This window comes from Nelumbo nucifera, chromosome 5, assembly GCF_055504915.1.
Source record: "Nelumbo nucifera cultivar China Antique chromosome 5, China Antique-T2T, whole genome shotgun sequence".
Classification (NCBI taxonomy): Eukaryota; Viridiplantae; Streptophyta; class Magnoliopsida; order Proteales; family Nelumbonaceae; genus Nelumbo; species Nelumbo nucifera.
The window spans coordinates 8,841,024-8,859,945 of NC_142653.1; the positions used below are offsets into that span (position 1 = coordinate 8,841,024).

At 37.2% G+C, this 18,922-nt stretch overlaps 1 protein-coding gene across 3 annotated transcripts; it reads right to left on the reverse strand.

Moving 5' to 3' along the window:
• Nucleotides 1-1,844: 1,844 nt before the first annotated feature.
• LOC104607453 (caspase-6 protein) lies at nt 1,845-9,688 on the reverse strand. Of its 3 annotated transcripts, none has more exons than XR_736964.2 (4): nt 9,245-9,688; nt 8,999-9,159; nt 8,656-8,725; nt 1,845-2,166 (listed from the first exon to the last, which is right to left on the reverse strand). XR_736964.2 is itself a non-coding variant. In XM_010273097.2 (4 exons), exons 1-3 carry the CDS (start codon nt 9,394-9,396, stop codon nt 8,703-8,705), a joined length of 294 nt encoding a protein of 97 aa, XP_010271399.1. In that variant the 5' UTR covers nt 9,397-9,687; the 3' UTR covers nt 1,845-2,166; nt 8,656-8,702. The 3 variants fall into 3 exon arrangements, 2 of the variants coding, with proteins under 2 accessions (XP_010271399.1, XP_010271395.1); XM_010273097.2 differs by having other exon boundaries at nt 9,041-9,159; nt 9,245-9,687; XM_010273093.2 differs by lacking the exon at nt 8,656-8,725 and having other exon boundaries at nt 9,245-9,687.
• Between the last annotated feature and the right edge of the window lie 9,234 nt (nt 9,689-18,922).

An 18,922-nucleotide genomic window follows, 5' to 3' on the forward strand; every position in this document is an offset into this window, starting at 1 on the left:
ATGATGCAGTTTTTCTTTCTTTTTTTTTGGAAGGGCAAATCTTTTATTGCATCATATCAACATCTAGTGCAGGTTTTAGGAAATCTGGAAAAAAGTGACCATGTTATAATTTGCGAGAAATTACAACCAGTTTTTGCCAAAGTGTGGGTCACAATATTACCCGTACATGGGGCAAAGGAGATAATAGAGTGTTGGAAATAGCCTAAAAGAGATCTGCAATCGGCTACAACAGTGTGTATACACCAGGGGATGTCTAAATTAGCATCGGACAAGACCATGATGAACTTCTGCACATCTCCTTCTAAGTGAATATGGGTGAATTGAAGGTCTTGAACCTTCCTTGAAAGCTAACGCTGCTGATAGTTCCGGGTCTACCAATCTTAATAGAGAATGCACAATATGGATTAATCTTAATAGAGAATTTGGCAAGAAAGGCCCGAAGAGGAAGAGCATGTGTGAGGCATCTCCACATGAAGATTTGAACTTTTGGAGGGAGCTCTTTCATTTCCCAAAATTGTCTCCATGTGTAAGTACAAACCGCAATGTGCATAGAAGAAGAGCCAGCAGATTCACTGTGCAACATTTGCATGGCTGATGCACATGCACATGTAAATCGGTCGTGTGGGTGGAGAGTTCAGCTTTTGTGAGGGCAAGTCAGTGCTCGCACCATTGGAGCAGCTCCTAGAAACCTTGCATTTGGGAGTATCTCCCATGAAATAAATCACTTAAGTACAGATATTCCCAACGTAAGGCTGTTGGAACGGGCTTTGGCCTGACCAAAGCCGGACTGGTGGGTGGGTGTGCAAAGTGCAAACCAGGGTGCCCTCATGTTGCATTGGCTGTAGTATATGTTCAATTTAAAAAATTGCCCACCAATGCATCAAATTCAATGCTACCGCTTAACCAACTGCATAGAACTCTAGTATGATATGGGATGGTTTAATGGTTGATCATATTCAATGCCACCGCTTAACCGAGAAACAAGTCCTATGCTACCGCCAAGTCTTAAGAACGTAGGCAGCTTCCAGCCATAACAAAAGAACTAGCTCCTTTGAAGAACCTCGACAATGCAAACGGTAAACCTTTCGGCTCTTTACTCTTCCAATCAAGTCCTTGAACATTTATATCAGATAAATCAAATTGACCAAGGTACCAGTGAAAATGGAAGACAAAAAAGCAAGATACAGTATATGATAAATACCATAAAAGATTAGTGGATTAAGAAAGACGACCAAACCGGATGCGGCAATATGTCCCAAACGGTGAAATGACTCTTAACAGCAACGGCCTGGCTGCTATAATTCTATAAAGAGAGATGAAACAGGCCGCACCGTAAGCAAAGGTCTAAGCCAACTCCTCTGTTCGGCAAAAATTAAGCCCACTTACATGCCTTCACTCATTAAGATGGTATGCACACAAGGATGGGCTTCCAACCTTATTGCATAAGAAAGTTTATTAATTTCAGACCCCAATACGAAACATTTGAATTTGATCTCAAGGCCAACTAATTTCCCTGAGAAATCTGAACTTACGAGGACACACGGGTTTCCAACGTTTTTGTACAAGAGACAATAATCAATAATCCGGGATAAAAAGGAAAAGGTGTTTCAAGAAGCCAACTAATTTCCCTGAGAAATCAGATCTTATGAGGACACGGGTTTCCAACGTTTTTGTACAAGAGACAATAAAGGAGGTGGTGTTTCAAGAAGCCACTCTGCCCTAAAATTAAACCATAGAACACGCCAAAGAGTAATTCTCCCCCTATTTGTTTATATGGCCAAAGCAGAACATAAAAAGATGAGCAGGTAAGTTAGATCCAGAAAGAACTACAGTGGGCACGCATGTTCTCCAAAACACCTCCGGGATAGGAAACGTAAGTTAAAGAAATATGATATAAGAACAATTCAGTTAAAAATAAGATCATTTCAAAATTATAGGACTACACCTTAACCTTGAGAAGGAAACCTAAATATATAAAGTGACTCCCTGATAAATAATCATGCTCAAAATTGCACAATTACCACGTTTCTTCTAAAAAAGAGAACAAGGAGAATCTCTTATTTCTCCTAATCAAAATAAAGAAGCTTTAACATCATCTACCAGTCTATTGCCACTTGCACTCATCGGCTGCATTCACGGTGCTTGTCCAACAGCTCACTCAAGTACCTGCAACAAACCACAGGTGGAAAAAGGAGTTAATCAAGCAATGCAACATGAAATTCCAATGACCAAATTTCAGTAGCAAAGTGCATGAAAGCTTTATCAAGATTTGCAAAAAAGTAACTAGACCACCCTAGGGAAAAATCAACTGATACCAAAGGCAACATACAAAAATTCAACTCATCCATCATTATTAATGGGAACTCCAAAGGCTGCTTCATGATTCCCCTTCCCCTACTTTTCTTAAATTAGGATCAAATCCATTAACAGGTAGTCATACTTCTACTCTAAATTATCATCCATCAATTTGGTGAAAACACTCTTCTAGTGCCTTTTTTTCTGTTTGGAGGTTTTGGGGGGGGGGGGGGGGGGTCTGGGACCATGGGCAGCAGGCAGCTGACCTGGGGGCAGGGATTCATGCATGGCCCCACCAACCATCCCCCAACAGTGTTTATGGAGTATTTGGCTTCCCTAGCTTTGACTTGTGGAGTAAATTAGGTCCATCCTTTGCCCTTGCTATGTACCAGGGATGCCACTATTTTCAAACTACAATGTAGGCAATACTTTTCTTCTAACTTGTCATTCAAAGCCATTGCAAAAGCCCCATCCAGATTCCAGTGTTGCATGGAAATGGACACGAGAATCAGAACCCATGTCACGAGTTTGACTTGGCAAGTAGAAAACGCAAGGGCTCATGCACATGTCTATAGAAAATATGGACTATTAGGCTATGTTTGGTTTGAAGGAAAAGGTAGGGAAAAGAAGGAAAAAACAGGGAAACCAATACAAGGTTTGTAAAGGTTTCCCTACCTTTCCCTACATTTTCCTTCAAACCAAACATAGCCTTAAAGGTCTAGAGCTTTAATAGTCCATATTTTTTCTGAATTCTAACATTATATACCACTGAAAAAGGTCTAGAGCTTTATCTATATTACTTATTAATGGTTAATAGAAAAAAAAATGGCATTCGTAGTTTATAAAGCTGTTCATTTGTGTCAAAAAAAAGTGGATAAAGGAAAATGCTACAATGAAGTGTCTATCAAGAATCCATGGAATGCCAGTATCTGATGTGTCATCCACTTTGGAGAGTCCATGTATTTTTTCTGAATTCTAACATTATATACCACTGAAAAAGGTCTAGAGCTTTATCTTTATTACTTATTAATGGTTAATAGAAAAAAATGGCATTCATAGTTTATAAAGCTGTTCATTTGTGTCAAAAAAATAAGTGGATAAAGGAAAATGTTACAATGAAGTGTCTATCAAGAATCCATGGAGTGCCAGTATCTGATGTGTCATCCACTTTGGAGAGTCCATGCAACACAGACCCATCCAAACCATTTCCCTCTCTATACAAAACAATATGAAGTTTAACTATCCTACAACTAAAATGCCTGTGTAGACAATGGAATTTTGTAGGATAATCACTGATTCTGCTATCAAACAATACTTAACTTGGCAATATTCACTCATGTTCAATGTGTATTATATGCATGTTAATTTAAGAACCATATTTGTGTTCACTATAGGGCAGTAAAAGGCTACTTTGTACTTCAAATAAAAAAGTTAGGACTTTACCCAGTATATAGCTGGGACCAACATTGGTAATGGCCTTTAACTTTGTGGGGTTTTTTATGTATATCCTTTCACATCCTTGATTTGTAGCTAACGATGTAAATTATTGCTTCAAGTAATTGCAGATAATAGAGAAGGTTTATCCATGTCTTGGATCTATTTAATATTCTGCTTAGAACAACTAACAATGAATCCCTTTGTTAATGCTACTATAAATCCCAACTGAAAGGTTGGCATGTCTGCATGAGGCATCATGGTTGTTTGTTACAACTCCTAAATTTAAATTGGTTGTTTCTTGTTAAGTACAACTTACTCCTCTGCTGGTTTTAAGAATGAGTGATTGCCCTTCTCCAACCCTTACTGCCCAACCTGAGAGCGGACAGCTAATGCGTTCCACTTATTGAACAGGGTTCTATGGTCGGTCCATGACCCCTGGATGCCGAAGGCGTCCTTGGGGTGATCTCGTAGTTCTTATGGGGTGGAGACGATGGGGTCAGTCCATGGATTTTTCTTCCTTTTGCCGCATTTCGCTCAAAGGGTTGAAGGGAGATAGTGCATCAAGCTGTTCGAAAGTCCGCTCACATTCCACTCCTGATCCAGCTAGAGGGCACTAGTGAAGATAGGAGGAATTCTCTGCTGCTCTAACTCTCCCGCGGACAAGAGATCAGATTCCCCTTCCAGAGGTATCAGTTACCAGTGACAGGAGCGATGTACCTTTCTTTACTTAACCTCAACATCTACAATTTTTTTTTTTAATTAGATAGACACATCATACATCCCAACCCTGGTGCAGGTCGGATTTAATCCAAAGTCCCTGCTACAACCAGTGGGAGACCTTACCAACTAGCCAGTTGGCACCTCAAGACCTATGAATTTTCTTGGTCATATCAAGAAAGGCAGATAATAAGACCGTTTTTATAAGCAATATGTAGGCAGAGGAACCAAAACAGCATCATTCATAGATGGTGACATAGCTATGGTAAGCAACAATAACTAGTATCTATAAGCACCTATATCAAAAGATGTAAAAGATACTCTTAATGAATAACAGAGCGCAAAAACATCTTTAAGCACCAGACCTCTCCCATCTTAAAATTCAGATAGTTTCTAGTTTAGTAGACCTTAAATAAGGTGTAAGATATTGCTCTAGTGCAGTGAAAACATTAACTAGCCCAGTAACCACACATTTGGATTGCTAGTTGCAGCGATTTAAAAGGCACTCCTCAGGCGTGCCTAGGCGCATAGGCAAAATGCATTTCAGGGTATGTGCCTCACCTAGGTCCTAGGCGCAACCCTTTCAAAAGGCGCATGCCTGGGCTCTAGTGCAGTGAAAACATTAACTAGCCAAGTAACCACACATTTGGGTTGGTAGTTGCAGTGATTTAAAAGGCATGCCTCAGGTATGCCTAGGCGCACAGGCAAAGTGCATTTCAGGGTATGTGCCTCACCTAGGTCCTAGGCGCAACCCTTTCAAAAGGCGCACGCCTGATGCGCCTTGCACCTCAGCCCAGGTGTGCGCCTTTTGAAAATTTGACGCTTTTTTGGTTTTTTTGAACATAGCGGCTGGGCCAGGGCTCCGAGAACCCCCAATTTGGTAATGTTGTTCATTCATTCATCCTAATAAAATTTCTTAAAAAGCAATTAAAACTATAAAATCATTATTTTTTGTGTGAAAACTAAGAATTTAAGACCTAACGTGGACTTGTTTGGGCTTGCCTCGAGGGGCGTGGCACAAAGGCGGCTCGTAGAATCAAGAATGTAATATATTTTACATTACATTAGCTACTTGAAGTAATGCAACTGAGTGAAAAAAGAAATTAGAGGTTTTACATGCTTGAAAATGTTTTATATGTTTGATTTTATTTTTAAATTCTCATTTGAATATGCTTTACATCTTATGTTTATGTATTTTAATTTTAGATAATAGGTTTTTTAAAACATTATTTTAAAATTTAAGTTTATATTTTTTATTAATATTATGTTTAATATTTTTTTTTGAATTTTTTGGCATTTTTTTTAATTTTCTGACTTTTTTTATTTTTTAGCAATTTTTTGTATTTTTGCGCCTTGCTTCAAAAAAGTGCCCGCCTCGCCTTGTGCCTTGTGCTTTTAAAACACTGGCTAGTTTACTATAATGGCAATTATAAACCATGGGGGTGTCAAAAAGCTCCTTATGTTCTTCTCTCCCCCCTCACACATATAGTTTATAAAAATCTATGAATGACCTTTAATAATGAGACACTTGTACACCATGGAGACAAATCCCTATAGGAAAGATACAAATGGTTCTCTTAAAGACTTCCTAGGTTCACAAGATCTGAGCAAACAAGAATGATCACTCCATCCATGTCTCTGGAGTGTGGACATTCCCAACACTTGATGGACCTAACTTGCTCAAAGTCGTTAGGAAGGGCCAGCTCCTATTATCTCAAGTTTGTAGGGGTAAATCTAGAAATGGAGTGTGGCATTCCTTTCATCCCTCACTCACCATAATACTGCATGAAGCAGGGCTCTCCATACAGCTTTTCCTCATGATAACTGCTTACAGAACAATCAACAATGATCCATAACTATAGCAGTTAAAGGAGATATATACCCTAAGTTGTGGGATTGTGCATTATAATTCATAAAAGTGATTGATTGCATACTTGTGTATGAGACAAAATTACAGTGGACAACTGAGTAGTTCCTTGTGTAGAGAACAAAAATATGGATGGAGATGAGCAGTGGTTTGGACACTTTTTATAGAAGTAGATCGTAAGTATTGATCTTCTTCTAAGCCACCTTCCAATAGAATGCCCTTATCTTGGGAGAGGCAATATCCTTCCAAAGAACTGTAGGAGGAAATTAGTTGAAGTTTGAGCTAATCAAGACACAAACACCAAAGAAGGAAGAGGAAAGCTTTCTACTTGGTTTCCATATCCATTCATCCAGCTACGATAACTTAATTTATATAGCCACTACTAGGGCTGGGGTCACCCTTCATGGCTTCCACTTTAGAAGTAAAACTTACAAGAAACAACTCCTAATTGCACTAAGACTAACTGACCAAGGAACCCAAATGTAGCACATGTGAACATCCAGACACAGACTTAAACTCCCAAAGTAATTCTAATAGCGGGATTCTAATAACTGCCAACTGAGGGGTAGCCCAGTTGGTACGCTGGATGAATTGTCCCAGCGGTGGTGCGGTTTCAAATTCCGCTATTATCATCTCTGTAAGAAAAGAGCTGTTGATGTGATTGCCATTATCTTATGGGGGTGTCAAGCAGTGATTAATACTAAAAAAAAACGTAATTCTAATAACCAGCTATTAATACTACAGCAACTTTTTTTTTGAGAGAAGGCAACTGGCAAAGTATAATTATATTATTTGTAAGAAAAAATGTACAGTGTAAGGCACCCCCCTTTACAGTGAGAGGCTGTACAGTACAATGCAATCACAAAAGTATACAAGTGTGCTAGTTACAAAAAAGAGCGTAAAATAAAGGTCGAAACCACATCAAAGAATGACACATTGACACGGTATCAAAAAATATAAAATTGCCACTAGCACAGGAACCTGGAGTTATCTCTTCTTTAATGGCTTCTTTGCCTTGCTTCTACATATATCAAAAGCCTTTCTGAATCTAAATTCAAAAACCCTAGAGATCTCTAAACTTATAAAGGATGAGACGGGAAATGTAGTGTATTTTAACAGACCAAATAATGCTTTTATTTGTGGTAGTAGTGTTCTATATTCTATATTCCATGTCATGTTGCATATTTGTGATTGCCATTATCCTTAAAATTCTATTTGCATAGCCACCAATTTGACTAGAAAGGCTAAATTCACAACCTCATTGCCTTGACTACACTGGTGGTTGGTTGCTTTGCAAATAAAAGGCAAATCAATACAAAAAACATTGCAAGATAGGAATCAAACCCAAGCCACTGAAAACCGATAAGAAAAACACTAAGCCTTTGAAAATTTAAAACTGATCCTACCAAGCTACCACATATGTGATCAATAGATTTACTTACAAAGAGCATTTCCTGAATTAATGCACAAGTTTTAGTTGACCAAACCTAGTTGTATGACCAGCGGACCATCTTTAAAAGTTAGAAAGCTTATAACTCAGCCTTTAATCTCAATCATGTCCAAAGGAGTTAATAAGAATAAGTAACTATCTTTGATCCAAGTTCATTGCAAGCCATTTTATAGCCTATGCAAAACCAAGGCAATTCTTCACCACCACAACCAAAAACCTTGGTGCATTTTGATGGCATCTGGCCTCCCACCAAGTCAGTACTTCTCTCCCGAGAATTGAATAGCTTACTCTGACCGTTTTTATTCTCATACCTTGACCACCATATTTTAACCATGCCCTCCAACAGTGTTCTTTTTATACCATATATTCAATCTCATATGTCTAACATATTTTAGTATGTCTTTACTCTTTACTCTTTAAAATGTCTTTCACAACACTAATGAAAAATATGGGAATGGAAATTAGTTTACTAGAGTTCTCAAGTGATATGGTCCTACCACAAAACAAAAGCAAACGCAGAATGCAAACCAGAACAACCAAGTGATCAAAGACAATTTTATTTCTAAGAACATAGAAGCTTAAAAAAAGAAAGACATTAAAAAGAAAGAAAATCGATTGTTTGATATTGTTCATAGAAAGTTAGAAACAACCTACGTGCTTCCCTATCAGAGAAAATATCCAAACTTTACAAGTCAAGCATTTATATCCAAGAGGTTTTATAAGATAGTAGAAACAATAATATTAAGTAGAAAAGAACAGAAACCTAGTATTTCCGACCAGATATCGCTTTCCTTCTTTAAAGATCGTGACTTTCTGTTTATTTACCTATAAAAAATCAGTAATCTTATCCACATTTACGTTAGGGGGAAAAGGAACAAAAAGAACCTACAGTGTAACATCACTCTCCTGCCTTTGGATCATTGACGGCCTCGCGTATCACCCATCTTTTCCATTTTTCCCTATCAATCTCAATCCCAATTTCTTCTTATCAAACAAAATTAGAAACTTAAAAAACCTAGCTAGCATACACGTCATAAATCAAACAGACGCGACATTAACCAATAACCAAGAAACAGAAATAGCCAAATAATAGAATGAACTCTAAAGTATAAGTTCTCTAACACATAAGCAGTAGGCAGACGGAAAAGATAATAATAAACAAGAATTCCACTCTTTTTTTTGGTCTCTCTCGTTGTTGTTCTTTTTCTGGTCCTAGAAACAGTAAGACTCACAAAGAGACTACTAGCGATCCTGACAAGTACGACAGAAGGTACCCTGAGACAGCTCACAACATGCACGCGCGTCGACAGCGAGGTGTGACGTCAGGCGAGCGGCAGCCACTACGCTATGCAGGGGAAGGAGCGATTGTGTGCACCCTAGCTCCCCCATCATCCTGTCAAATTCATAGAAATAAGCAAACAAAGAAGGAGAAGAATAGTTTGATTCAGAAAAACCTATGTCTTGATAATTTGACCTACCTTGGATTAGCGAAAGCAAAACGGCGGGGTTGCAGGCGAGGAGCAGCAAGTGGTGGCGCGCTAAAGCGGGGAACCGTCCGTGGAGGCCGAAACGAAGGAGCTCTTGCGGCGGAGATCAAAGACCTCGAAAATGATCCGCTGCGCCAAGCCATCTCCGTCTCTCGCTCTACTACTCTGGTGAGACAACTAGGATAAGAGCTACTACAACAGAGTCCCGAGGGTTTTGCCCTTTTGGAAATAGAAGCCAGGGTTTAAAAGGGAAAACTACTGATCAATGCTTAGTTCAAACAATATTTTCTCTTGGCTACCTAAACGAAGGAGCTCTTGCGGCGGAGATCAAAGACCTCGAAAATGATCCGCTGCGCCAAGCCATCTCCGTCTCTCGCTCTACTACTCTGGTGAGACAACTAGGATAAGAGCTACTACAACAGAGTCCCAAGGGTTTTGCCCTTTTGGGAATAGAAGCCAGGGTTTAAAAGGGAAAACTACTGATCAATGCTTAGTTCAAACAATATTTTCTCTTGGCTACCTCATTGTTTAAAAACTTACCCAGGAATAATCTATAAGATTATTTTTAACCCTTGATTTAAGTTTTTAATTTTCATTCTCTCTTATTAAATTTCATATTTAAGTTAATTTTCATTAATAAATACTATTAATTAAATATATGTCCAATACTTTTAAAAATGTAAACTCATATATTTTAAAAATTATTCAAAAACAAAATTATTTTTTATCCAAATGATAACTTAACAATTCAAATTGACCAAAAACACTATTGTACTTTGTTTTGGGAAGAAAACCCCCCTTGACCGTTAAAAATGCGTTAAATTACCAAAATACCCCATTAAATTTTTTCTATTTTTTTTTTATCCTTTTCTCTAAAAACTATTTAATCTATTATTTCCCTTTCTTCTCTTCTTTTCCCCTCCCTCACCGTCCTCTCTCATTCTTTCTCTCTCCCAACTAAGCAAAATGAAAGGACGGAGGAAACCCATCTCTCTCCCAGATTATGATATCATCTTTTTCCATTGACATCTCAAAGTCAAAGTAAAAGAAGTGGTCAATTTGTATAATTTATATGAAAGGTGGAAGAAGTTTTTGGAAAAGTCAAATTTCAGAGGAAGTTAAAAGAGGGAAAATCTGTGGAGATACCGATCGAGGAAGTAACCGGCTATTCTGGGTTTCCTCTTATGGCTGTAATTTAGCGGACAGCAAGGAAACCTCATATTCATTCTCTTTCATTCGTCCACGCTTCGCGGGATTTTTTTTTTTTTTTCTCTCCAACCAATGGTTCCATTTATCTTTTTCGATTTTCTTTCTCATTTAGCTTATTTATCCTTCCTTTTGATTTCTTTTTTATTTTTCTTTTGATAACCCCATTTGTTTAATGGATCTCATTCGTCGTTAAAACTCCTACCTTTTTGTCTTTTAATCCTTTTCGAAGTGTTGATATTAGTCACAGTAGATAGGCTGATGATCATCGCCCACTATCCAACGGTATCACAACTTGATTCTTTAAACTATCATAGACAATATTATTGCCATTATTAGAAATCGATGTCTCACCAAGCAAGTACTCTGTTTCTTCAAGATTTTGTTCTACCCATGGGTGTTTGTTCGACCTCCTTAACCCCACTGACTCCATAGTTACTTCTTTCATCGTTGGTCTTTCCTCTCCCTTCACACTTAGGCATCTCTTAGCAAGCTGAGCGACTTATTGGAGTTGATCCTTGTTGCATTCATTTAGAACTCTGCCCTCCAAAATTACTGAAACATTGTCTTTTTTCATTGAAGTTACAAAATGGGTAGCCAAGTTTCTCTCCTTTTCAGGTCTTTCAAATTCAAGTGCTTTGTCGAGAAACGTTGACCACTCAATTGGTTACTGGGTCGGTCTTCATAAGAAAAAGAGTTTTTTTTCCTATCGTTTTCATTTTGGAATTGGATCTTACGCCATTGAGCTTTGAATAGCAGCTCTACTCTCTCCGAACTAGTGGGATGATGTGTTGTATATAAATTCATGTGGATGTGAGATTTGCAATTTTAAATATCACTGAACAAATGCATCTGTAGGACTCATTAGGATCAAAATCGTGAACATATCGTGGTTGTAGATGCATGACAGAACTAACTAGCTCAGAATTTCTCTGAGTGCGCTGAACATGAAACTCTGGTATGCTCCACACTTGGAGCTGCCCAACGGGATGGTGCTGAAGGGGGCGACGTTGGTAGCAATTCGACCAAGTGAGCAGATTGCCGCCAAGAAAGAGATCTCCGATAGTTCTTGGGTTTCAACAGCATTTGAGGAAGAGGAGCCGTATGGAACGGTAGCGAAGCTGCTGGTGAAAAGATGGACCTATTGTCTTGAGATGAATTCCTTCTGAGTGCAGCTAAAATTGAGGTAATTTTACCAAATTCTCTTCTACCCCTGGTCATCGGGTGCAGGATAAAGTGGTAGCGGTGAACTGTGTAGTGAAACCCAGACACTTGACAACTGCTCCTCTTGTGGTCGAGCTGCAATGAGTATCCTCGACAAGATTCAACAATATCAAAGGATACACTTCCTCGGGAAGAAGAAAGGGGAAGGGGAAGAAGAGAGATCGGGGGAGAGAGAGAGAGAGGGAGGATTTCGGAAGTCTGCCCTGCGGCAACTGGTACGTGAGGTGAGGGAAGATGAACAGTGTTTTTCTAATAGTTATTATAAGGATAGTATGGGGATTAAAAAATATTAACGGTGGATTTCAACGGAAGGTTAACGAAAGGGGGGTCTTTGTCGCAAAACAAAGTACAGGGGGTCTTTGTCACAGACCCCATAGTGCAAGGGGGTCTTTGTAATTTACCCTAAAATTTTTAAATAGAAATAAATATAAAAAATTACATAAATTTAGAAAAAATAGACACATTTATGATATTTTTATTGATGATGAAAATGAAATACATATTCTAAAACTAACAAAAAATGAAATTATTTTCCTATTTGGTAGATATCAATAGTTCACCTTTGGGTCAAATCTGTCAACCTTGAATGTCATAATTAAATAATAATAATTACTGTGGATCTTTCTTTTGACTAAAATACATTTTTTTAATTTAATTCCTATTTAATTGTGAGGTTTAAAATGTAATTTGAACTATAATTTTCACCTCATTCAATTCTCCGTCTTTAAATCTTACATTTTTTTAATAAATAAACAAAAAAAGTATACATTAAGAAGATAAAAACATTACAAAAAGAAGAATCCAACCAAATAGATAGGCCTGCCAATGATATCCAAAATTTTGTAGCCTAATATGAGGTGCTTAAGTAATCAAATCTAGACTCTACAATATGCATCTGATTAATAGTGAAAAAACAAAAAATAAAAAAAATACATGAATTTTATAGAACATTTTGGATACACTATTCCTATCATTATCATCATATAGAATTATCAAGTGCAAAGCACATGCATGCTTACTAGTGCACCAACAAGCAACTAGATTTTTGCTTCTAACAATTATTGAACTTTGTAAAAAAAAAAACCACTTTAGATCTTAAATAAAAGTCTTTTTTGTTATTTGAGTTATGACGGAAAGACCGTTTTAAGGCAAAAATATGATCATGTGGCATTGTTCAAGTTCAAAAAACACCACTTTAGACCCTAAAGTTTGAAAAGGTCACCTTAGATGTTAAAAATATCTATCAGTTAAAAAAATAAAGTTTGTTAACCTTAAAGTAAATAGAGTTTGTTAACCTTATAGTCATTAAAATAACAATAATTAATTTACAATAAATAATTAACAACAATTAATAGTAAATTATTACCAGAACACTAACTTAATTAACTTAACTAATAGTAAATTAACAAGAACTTAATTTATTTAATTAACTTAGTTAACTTAGTAATTCAATTTGTTTAACTAAACTAATTTCTTTAATTATTTTAGTTACTTAGTAACTTAATTTACTTATTTTTCTCAATTAGCTTTGATTATTTAATATTTCTATTTACTTAAGTTAAGTGGGCTTGGTGGTCAAACCAAAAAGCTCACATTGGGGAAGATGGATTTCAAATTCTTGAATTTTCTGTATGTTTATTATGGTTCATCTGGAAGGCCAGAAATAATCTGGTCTTTAATGATATCAGAATTACACCCTCATTGTCTATTGTTCTTGCAAACAGAATGATGGAGGCAGTGAAGATAGTTTCCCAACAAACATCAACAGACTGTTCTTAGACTGATACAATGTAAGCCCCTTGTTTTTTGAACCAGTAGCCTGCTTCATGCTGTAAAGCTATTTTAGATGGGGAGCTTTTCTGTTTTCCAGTATTAGTGGTTATGGTTTTGTGTTAGGGAATGTTGTTTGGCTGCTAAAAGACTGGGGTTTGTGAATATCTGAGTGGAATCAGATTCAAAAAGTGTTATTAAGACCCTCTCTTCAAGATCGTTTGTTTGCTCCCCTTTGATTTTGTCCATTGTGTAGGATATTTACCCTTTAGCAGGCCCAGGTTCAAAATTTCTTCATGTGAATCGAGAAAAGGTCCAAGCAATTCATGAGTATGCTTCAAGAGGTAAAGCAAACTTTCGAGCAGTTTGGAGATCACCTCCCAGGTGGTTAGAATGATTGTTAGAGGTTGGAGAGGTTGTTTGTTTGTTAGTTTTTTTTCTCTCTCCTGTTTTCTTTTCTCTATGTTTCTTTTGTTGTTCTTACATTTTCCCACCGAAAAAGAATCACTTAATTGATTAATTTACTCATTTAGTCTAATTAGGTTGATTGTTTTAATTGCTCAATTTACTTAATCAATTAGTTAATTCACTTAATTGCATGGTTTTAAAATTGTTGTTGATGCTGACGGCTGAACCAGTTAACTGTTTGATTCCATTTTATACTTGGCTTGAAATTTTCCTGGAATGGTCAACAAACCATTGCTTTGGATGGTTGAAGCACTAATTATTTGATCTAATGGATGATTTCTGGGTCATTTTTTATATTCAAAATGTCACTGGCTGATCCATTTCGACCAAACAATCAAACCATTGACTTGAACATTAGTGGTCAAAGCGCTTCTATTTTTGGGTCACTTTTTAAAATATTGTTTAATTGGCTTAATTTACTTATTTAGATTAATTAACTTTATTTGTTTTACTCAATTAATTTAGTTTATTGGATTAATTTAATTTATTATCAAATTGCTTAATTTATATAATATGTTTATTTTACTTGATTATATTAATTGGTGTAATTTATTTAATTTAATTAATTAAATTTATACCATCATATACCCTAAAATAATTTACTTAATCAATTTTATTAAAATGGCCTTTTCCATTTTCAAATATGAGCAGTATCACATAAACATACTTTTATTATTTTATTCATTAATGCCATTTATTTTTACTTTAAAGTGGTCTTTTCAATCATAGTTTGAGGTGGAAAAGTGTTGGGCCCATTTTATCCTTTCGTTTTTGTTTTTCACCAAACATTGATTATAAGATGTTGAGCCAAAAGTTGAGTTGTGATGTGGGCCATGCTGGCGTTTTGCACTATAGTAGTCGTGCTAAGCCAAACCCAAGCTCATAGTAGGTTGGCACAATAAATGAAAAATAAAAAAAAAAAGATAGATAACAAATTGAAAAAAAATCTTAGTTTTACTTCATATGAATTTTAATATATACAATTGTTCATATTAGTGTAAAAGCACATGATATGTGTGTATTGCAGTTCTAGCCAAAAGCCACCGTAGGAAAGTCCTCCCAAACACAGCTTATAGCGTTGCAAGAGCAGAAAAAACACCTAAGAAGTCATGAAGCCTTGTTTGGTAAAAATCCATAAAGTTGAAAAAAAAAACCTTTTATAAACCAAAAAATTGATTTTTTAATGTGTAGGTACATAGTGGTCGTTAAGATGATCAAAGTATAGAGGGTGTCAAACTAACACTACATTGATACTTGCGATGAATCGATAACCCATCGCACGTTTGTGATGAGTTCATCGTAGATCTGCGATTGCGATGAATTCATACTCAAAATGGGTTGCGATGAACATCGGCTAGCGCGAATTCGTGATAAACCTTAGACATACATAACCTTGCGATAAACCTTAGACACACGCAAATCTGTGATGATCTATAAAGACGCGTGTAGATTTGCGATGAACTTCTAATGCGTGTAAAGTTACGATGGACCCAAGACCATTACAGAACCGTAGAATCACAGTAGATCGAGAATAAATACTGGTTACATGTGCATCTTTAAATTATGCATGCAAGTTTAATGAAAGTACGCTCACTAAACAATGACGTTACCTGCGCGATGACGTCACCTGCGCTACATCAGTATGATAGGGTCACATATGGAGAGAATCCGGAAGGGATATAATCCTCTAATAATGCTTCCTTAATAGTCAAACAAAATAAAAGATCTCATTTACTAACAGGAAAGATCCTCTTTCCTAATAGGAAAAAACTATTTTCTTGATAACCTTACTTTATCTCTATAAAAGGGGGAGAGCAATTCTTCCCATGGGACAACAATAATACAACTTTGACCAAGAGTTTTTTAGGGAGAGGCAATTCCCTTCTCTCATCTCTTCCCCACATCCTCTCTCTTTCTTGCCGCCATTTCTGAACTTTCGAAGACTGACCAACCTTCACCTTACCATGATACCTACACAATGAACCCATCATAAATAAGTTCTTTGAAACAACTCAACCAACACAGCTCAATCACCGCAAAAACTATTCCAAACGGGAACTTACATTTAAGAGGGCTTTCATGCACCAGCTTTTGGCTTTGGAAGGTGGGGCCATCGAAATGGCCTGAATGTTTGGTAGAAAATTGGTAATAAAAATGAAGAGCCAAATTTAATCATGGTGTAGCCATTTAGGAATTAGTAGGAACTAAACTAAAGCATCCATCTAGGAAGCTAAGTCCTCTCAAATAAAAAAAATATCAATGAACTAACCCTTGTTTCCATTTTTGGCACGGTCATTTATGGAAGCCAAAAAACAACAAAATTTGTGGATTTAGAAATCCTAGTAGGATACGTAGATATTATGGGTTTTTACTGTAAACTAAAGTTCTTTCTGTTTTTTTTTTGTTTTTGGTATTTTCTGTAATCAAAAGTTCTAAACATATCCTACTAGGATACGTATGTATTGTGGGCTAAGTCTAAAATATTTAGGCCCAGCCATGACTAGCAAATTTGTCGAACTGATGCAGGCCCAGGTGTGGGTAATGCCAACACACAAGAAATTTGTTCATCAGATTAAGATGGAGATTCATCCCAATAGAGTTCGAATCTCCTGTTCGTGTTTATCGCAGTCGCACATGGAGAATATCACATCCCCTGTATAGTATTATATAAGAAGAGATGTTTCCAATTCATAAGGGTAGTGTATTCTGGATAGGCGTGGGCAGTTTTCTAAACAGGAAATCCGGAGTCATCCCAACGTGTTAATAGAAAAAACGAAATATTGAATTAGTCCTCCATTACTTTTAGAATTTTTAAAATAAAAAACCCAAATGACAAAAATTTTCACGAATAAGAATTAGATCGCGTCTCCGTCTCTGTTTTCCGTCGGATGCGTTCACGTCTGCCATTTCTTTAGTCTACACCGGTACTGTGCTTGAGGCTCAAATGGGTATACACACCACTACCGGTGGGTTTTCTTCCTCCATCGCCAGCGGTGGCAAGGGCTTCTCCCCTTTCTCTCCCCACCCTGCCTCCGTTCTCCCCTGTTCCACCGTCCACCGGTGACGGTTTGAATAACGGTTTCTCCCCTTTCTTTCTCTCGCGCTCTCCATGCCTTCGACGGTTTGGTTGGACTGTACTGTAGGAGATTCCGAAATTTATACCCAGCGGTGGAAGATAGATGTTTGGTGGCTCTCAAGCATTACCAAAGGACATGAATCTTTTGTTTCCTTCGAGCTTCAAACATCGGAAAGAATTGCAGTCAAAGAGGAGAGAGGCAAATATGATTTCACCGAAATGAAAAAGGGTGATTACAATTCACTTTGACCAAGTTTCTGCCACTCAACAAAATTTCGTCAAATCTTCACCAAGCTCAACTCAAATTATAAGTTACCTGTTTTATATTTCTGGTTCTCCCCTCTGCAGTCTGTGCATAGGGTGACCTACCAAAGGTAACAGGACTTCCTAAGTCCTAACCATCTCTATCTTCTAAGACTCTTGTCTATTTTTCATTTACCTTGACAAACCCTCACATCTTGAATTCACCAACTGAGCTCCTTGTTTCCCCTCTTACTAAGACTCGTCTCTAGGGGCTTTATGATTGCTGGATCAACTCCGTCACCGAGGTCTGTCAACGCCAGTTTTCAATTTGGGTAAATTTCTTAAATTATTTAATTAATTAATTAAAATTGACTAATAATATCCCTATTGTTTATAACAATTGACTAATACTTTTCGTACGTTAATGTTCATTAATAGAAAGACGAAAAAGACTATTTTATCTTTTTATTTTTCTTCAAATTTTCAAAATAAAACAAGAAAATGGACCGTAGGTAACAGTCTAACCGGAGAGAAAGAGAGAGAGAGAAGGGGGGAAGAGCTTGGAACTGAGTAGGACAGTGGCGACTTCTTTTGGGTTTTTCGTGATGATTGTCGTCTTCGTCACGGCTCTACTTATCTCATCTTCTACCACCGTTGATGCCAGCGGGGAGTACCAATTGGGTTGGCTGCCGACGAGATCGACCTGCCAAGGCTTCATGGAGGGGTGCATGGCTGGCGACTACGAGTTCGAAATAGATTCTGAGATCAACCGCCACATTCTAGCAATCAACCAGTACATCAGCTACGGAGCCCTGCAGCGCAACACTGTACCTTGCTCCCGACGCGGTGTATCTTACTACAATTGCAAACCCGGAGCTCAAGCCAATCCTTACAACCGAGGTGTTGCAACGTCATCACTCGGTGCCGGAGCTAGTTCTGTATTTTCCTTTCACTTGTTTCTTTGATCCTTATTCTGGGATTTAATGGGGTGTTTGTTAATTGTTATACAAGAGGAAGAGGGGAGGAGGAAGCTGGTTGGGAGGGGGGGTGTTTGATTTGAATTATATTGGAGGTGTTATTTTAACTATAATTGGCTGCTTGTGTAAAACATTCTTTTTTTTTTTCCATCGTTGTTATTCACTTACATATTTCTTCTTTTTTGTTTTCTATTGTTTATAATTTGATGTAGATTATCTTTTCTTTTGCTCTGCACATTGAAAGGATTAATGGGTTTTTGGAGTTTAGGCAGTCTAGAATCCATATAGAACAGTTCAAAAAACAGTTTTTCCTTTCATTGTTTATTCTGCGATGTGTTCATAGATGTCCATCTCCCTCTATCTAGCGGGTCTGTGTCTACCATAAAATTAATGCCATTTCTTTTAGTTATGGGTTTGTGCTGGAACTTGTTTTTCTGTTTGAAATTTGAATTCTGCTCTCTTCCTTCTTCCACTGTAGTCGAGGGGAAAAGATCTGGTGAAGGAAAGAAATAGGAGTGGAGGAAGAAAAGGAAAAGGTAGAAAAAATTGGATTTCTTTTTCTTTATTTTTCCATCTTAAGAAATTTATATAGAAATCAGGAGCAGAACAGTGGACAGTGGACACCATTAATTCGTCTTCCTCAAGTAAAAAGAAGAGAAAAAAATGGAGAGAGAAGAGAAATGGCTTGGAATGCTTAGATGTCAT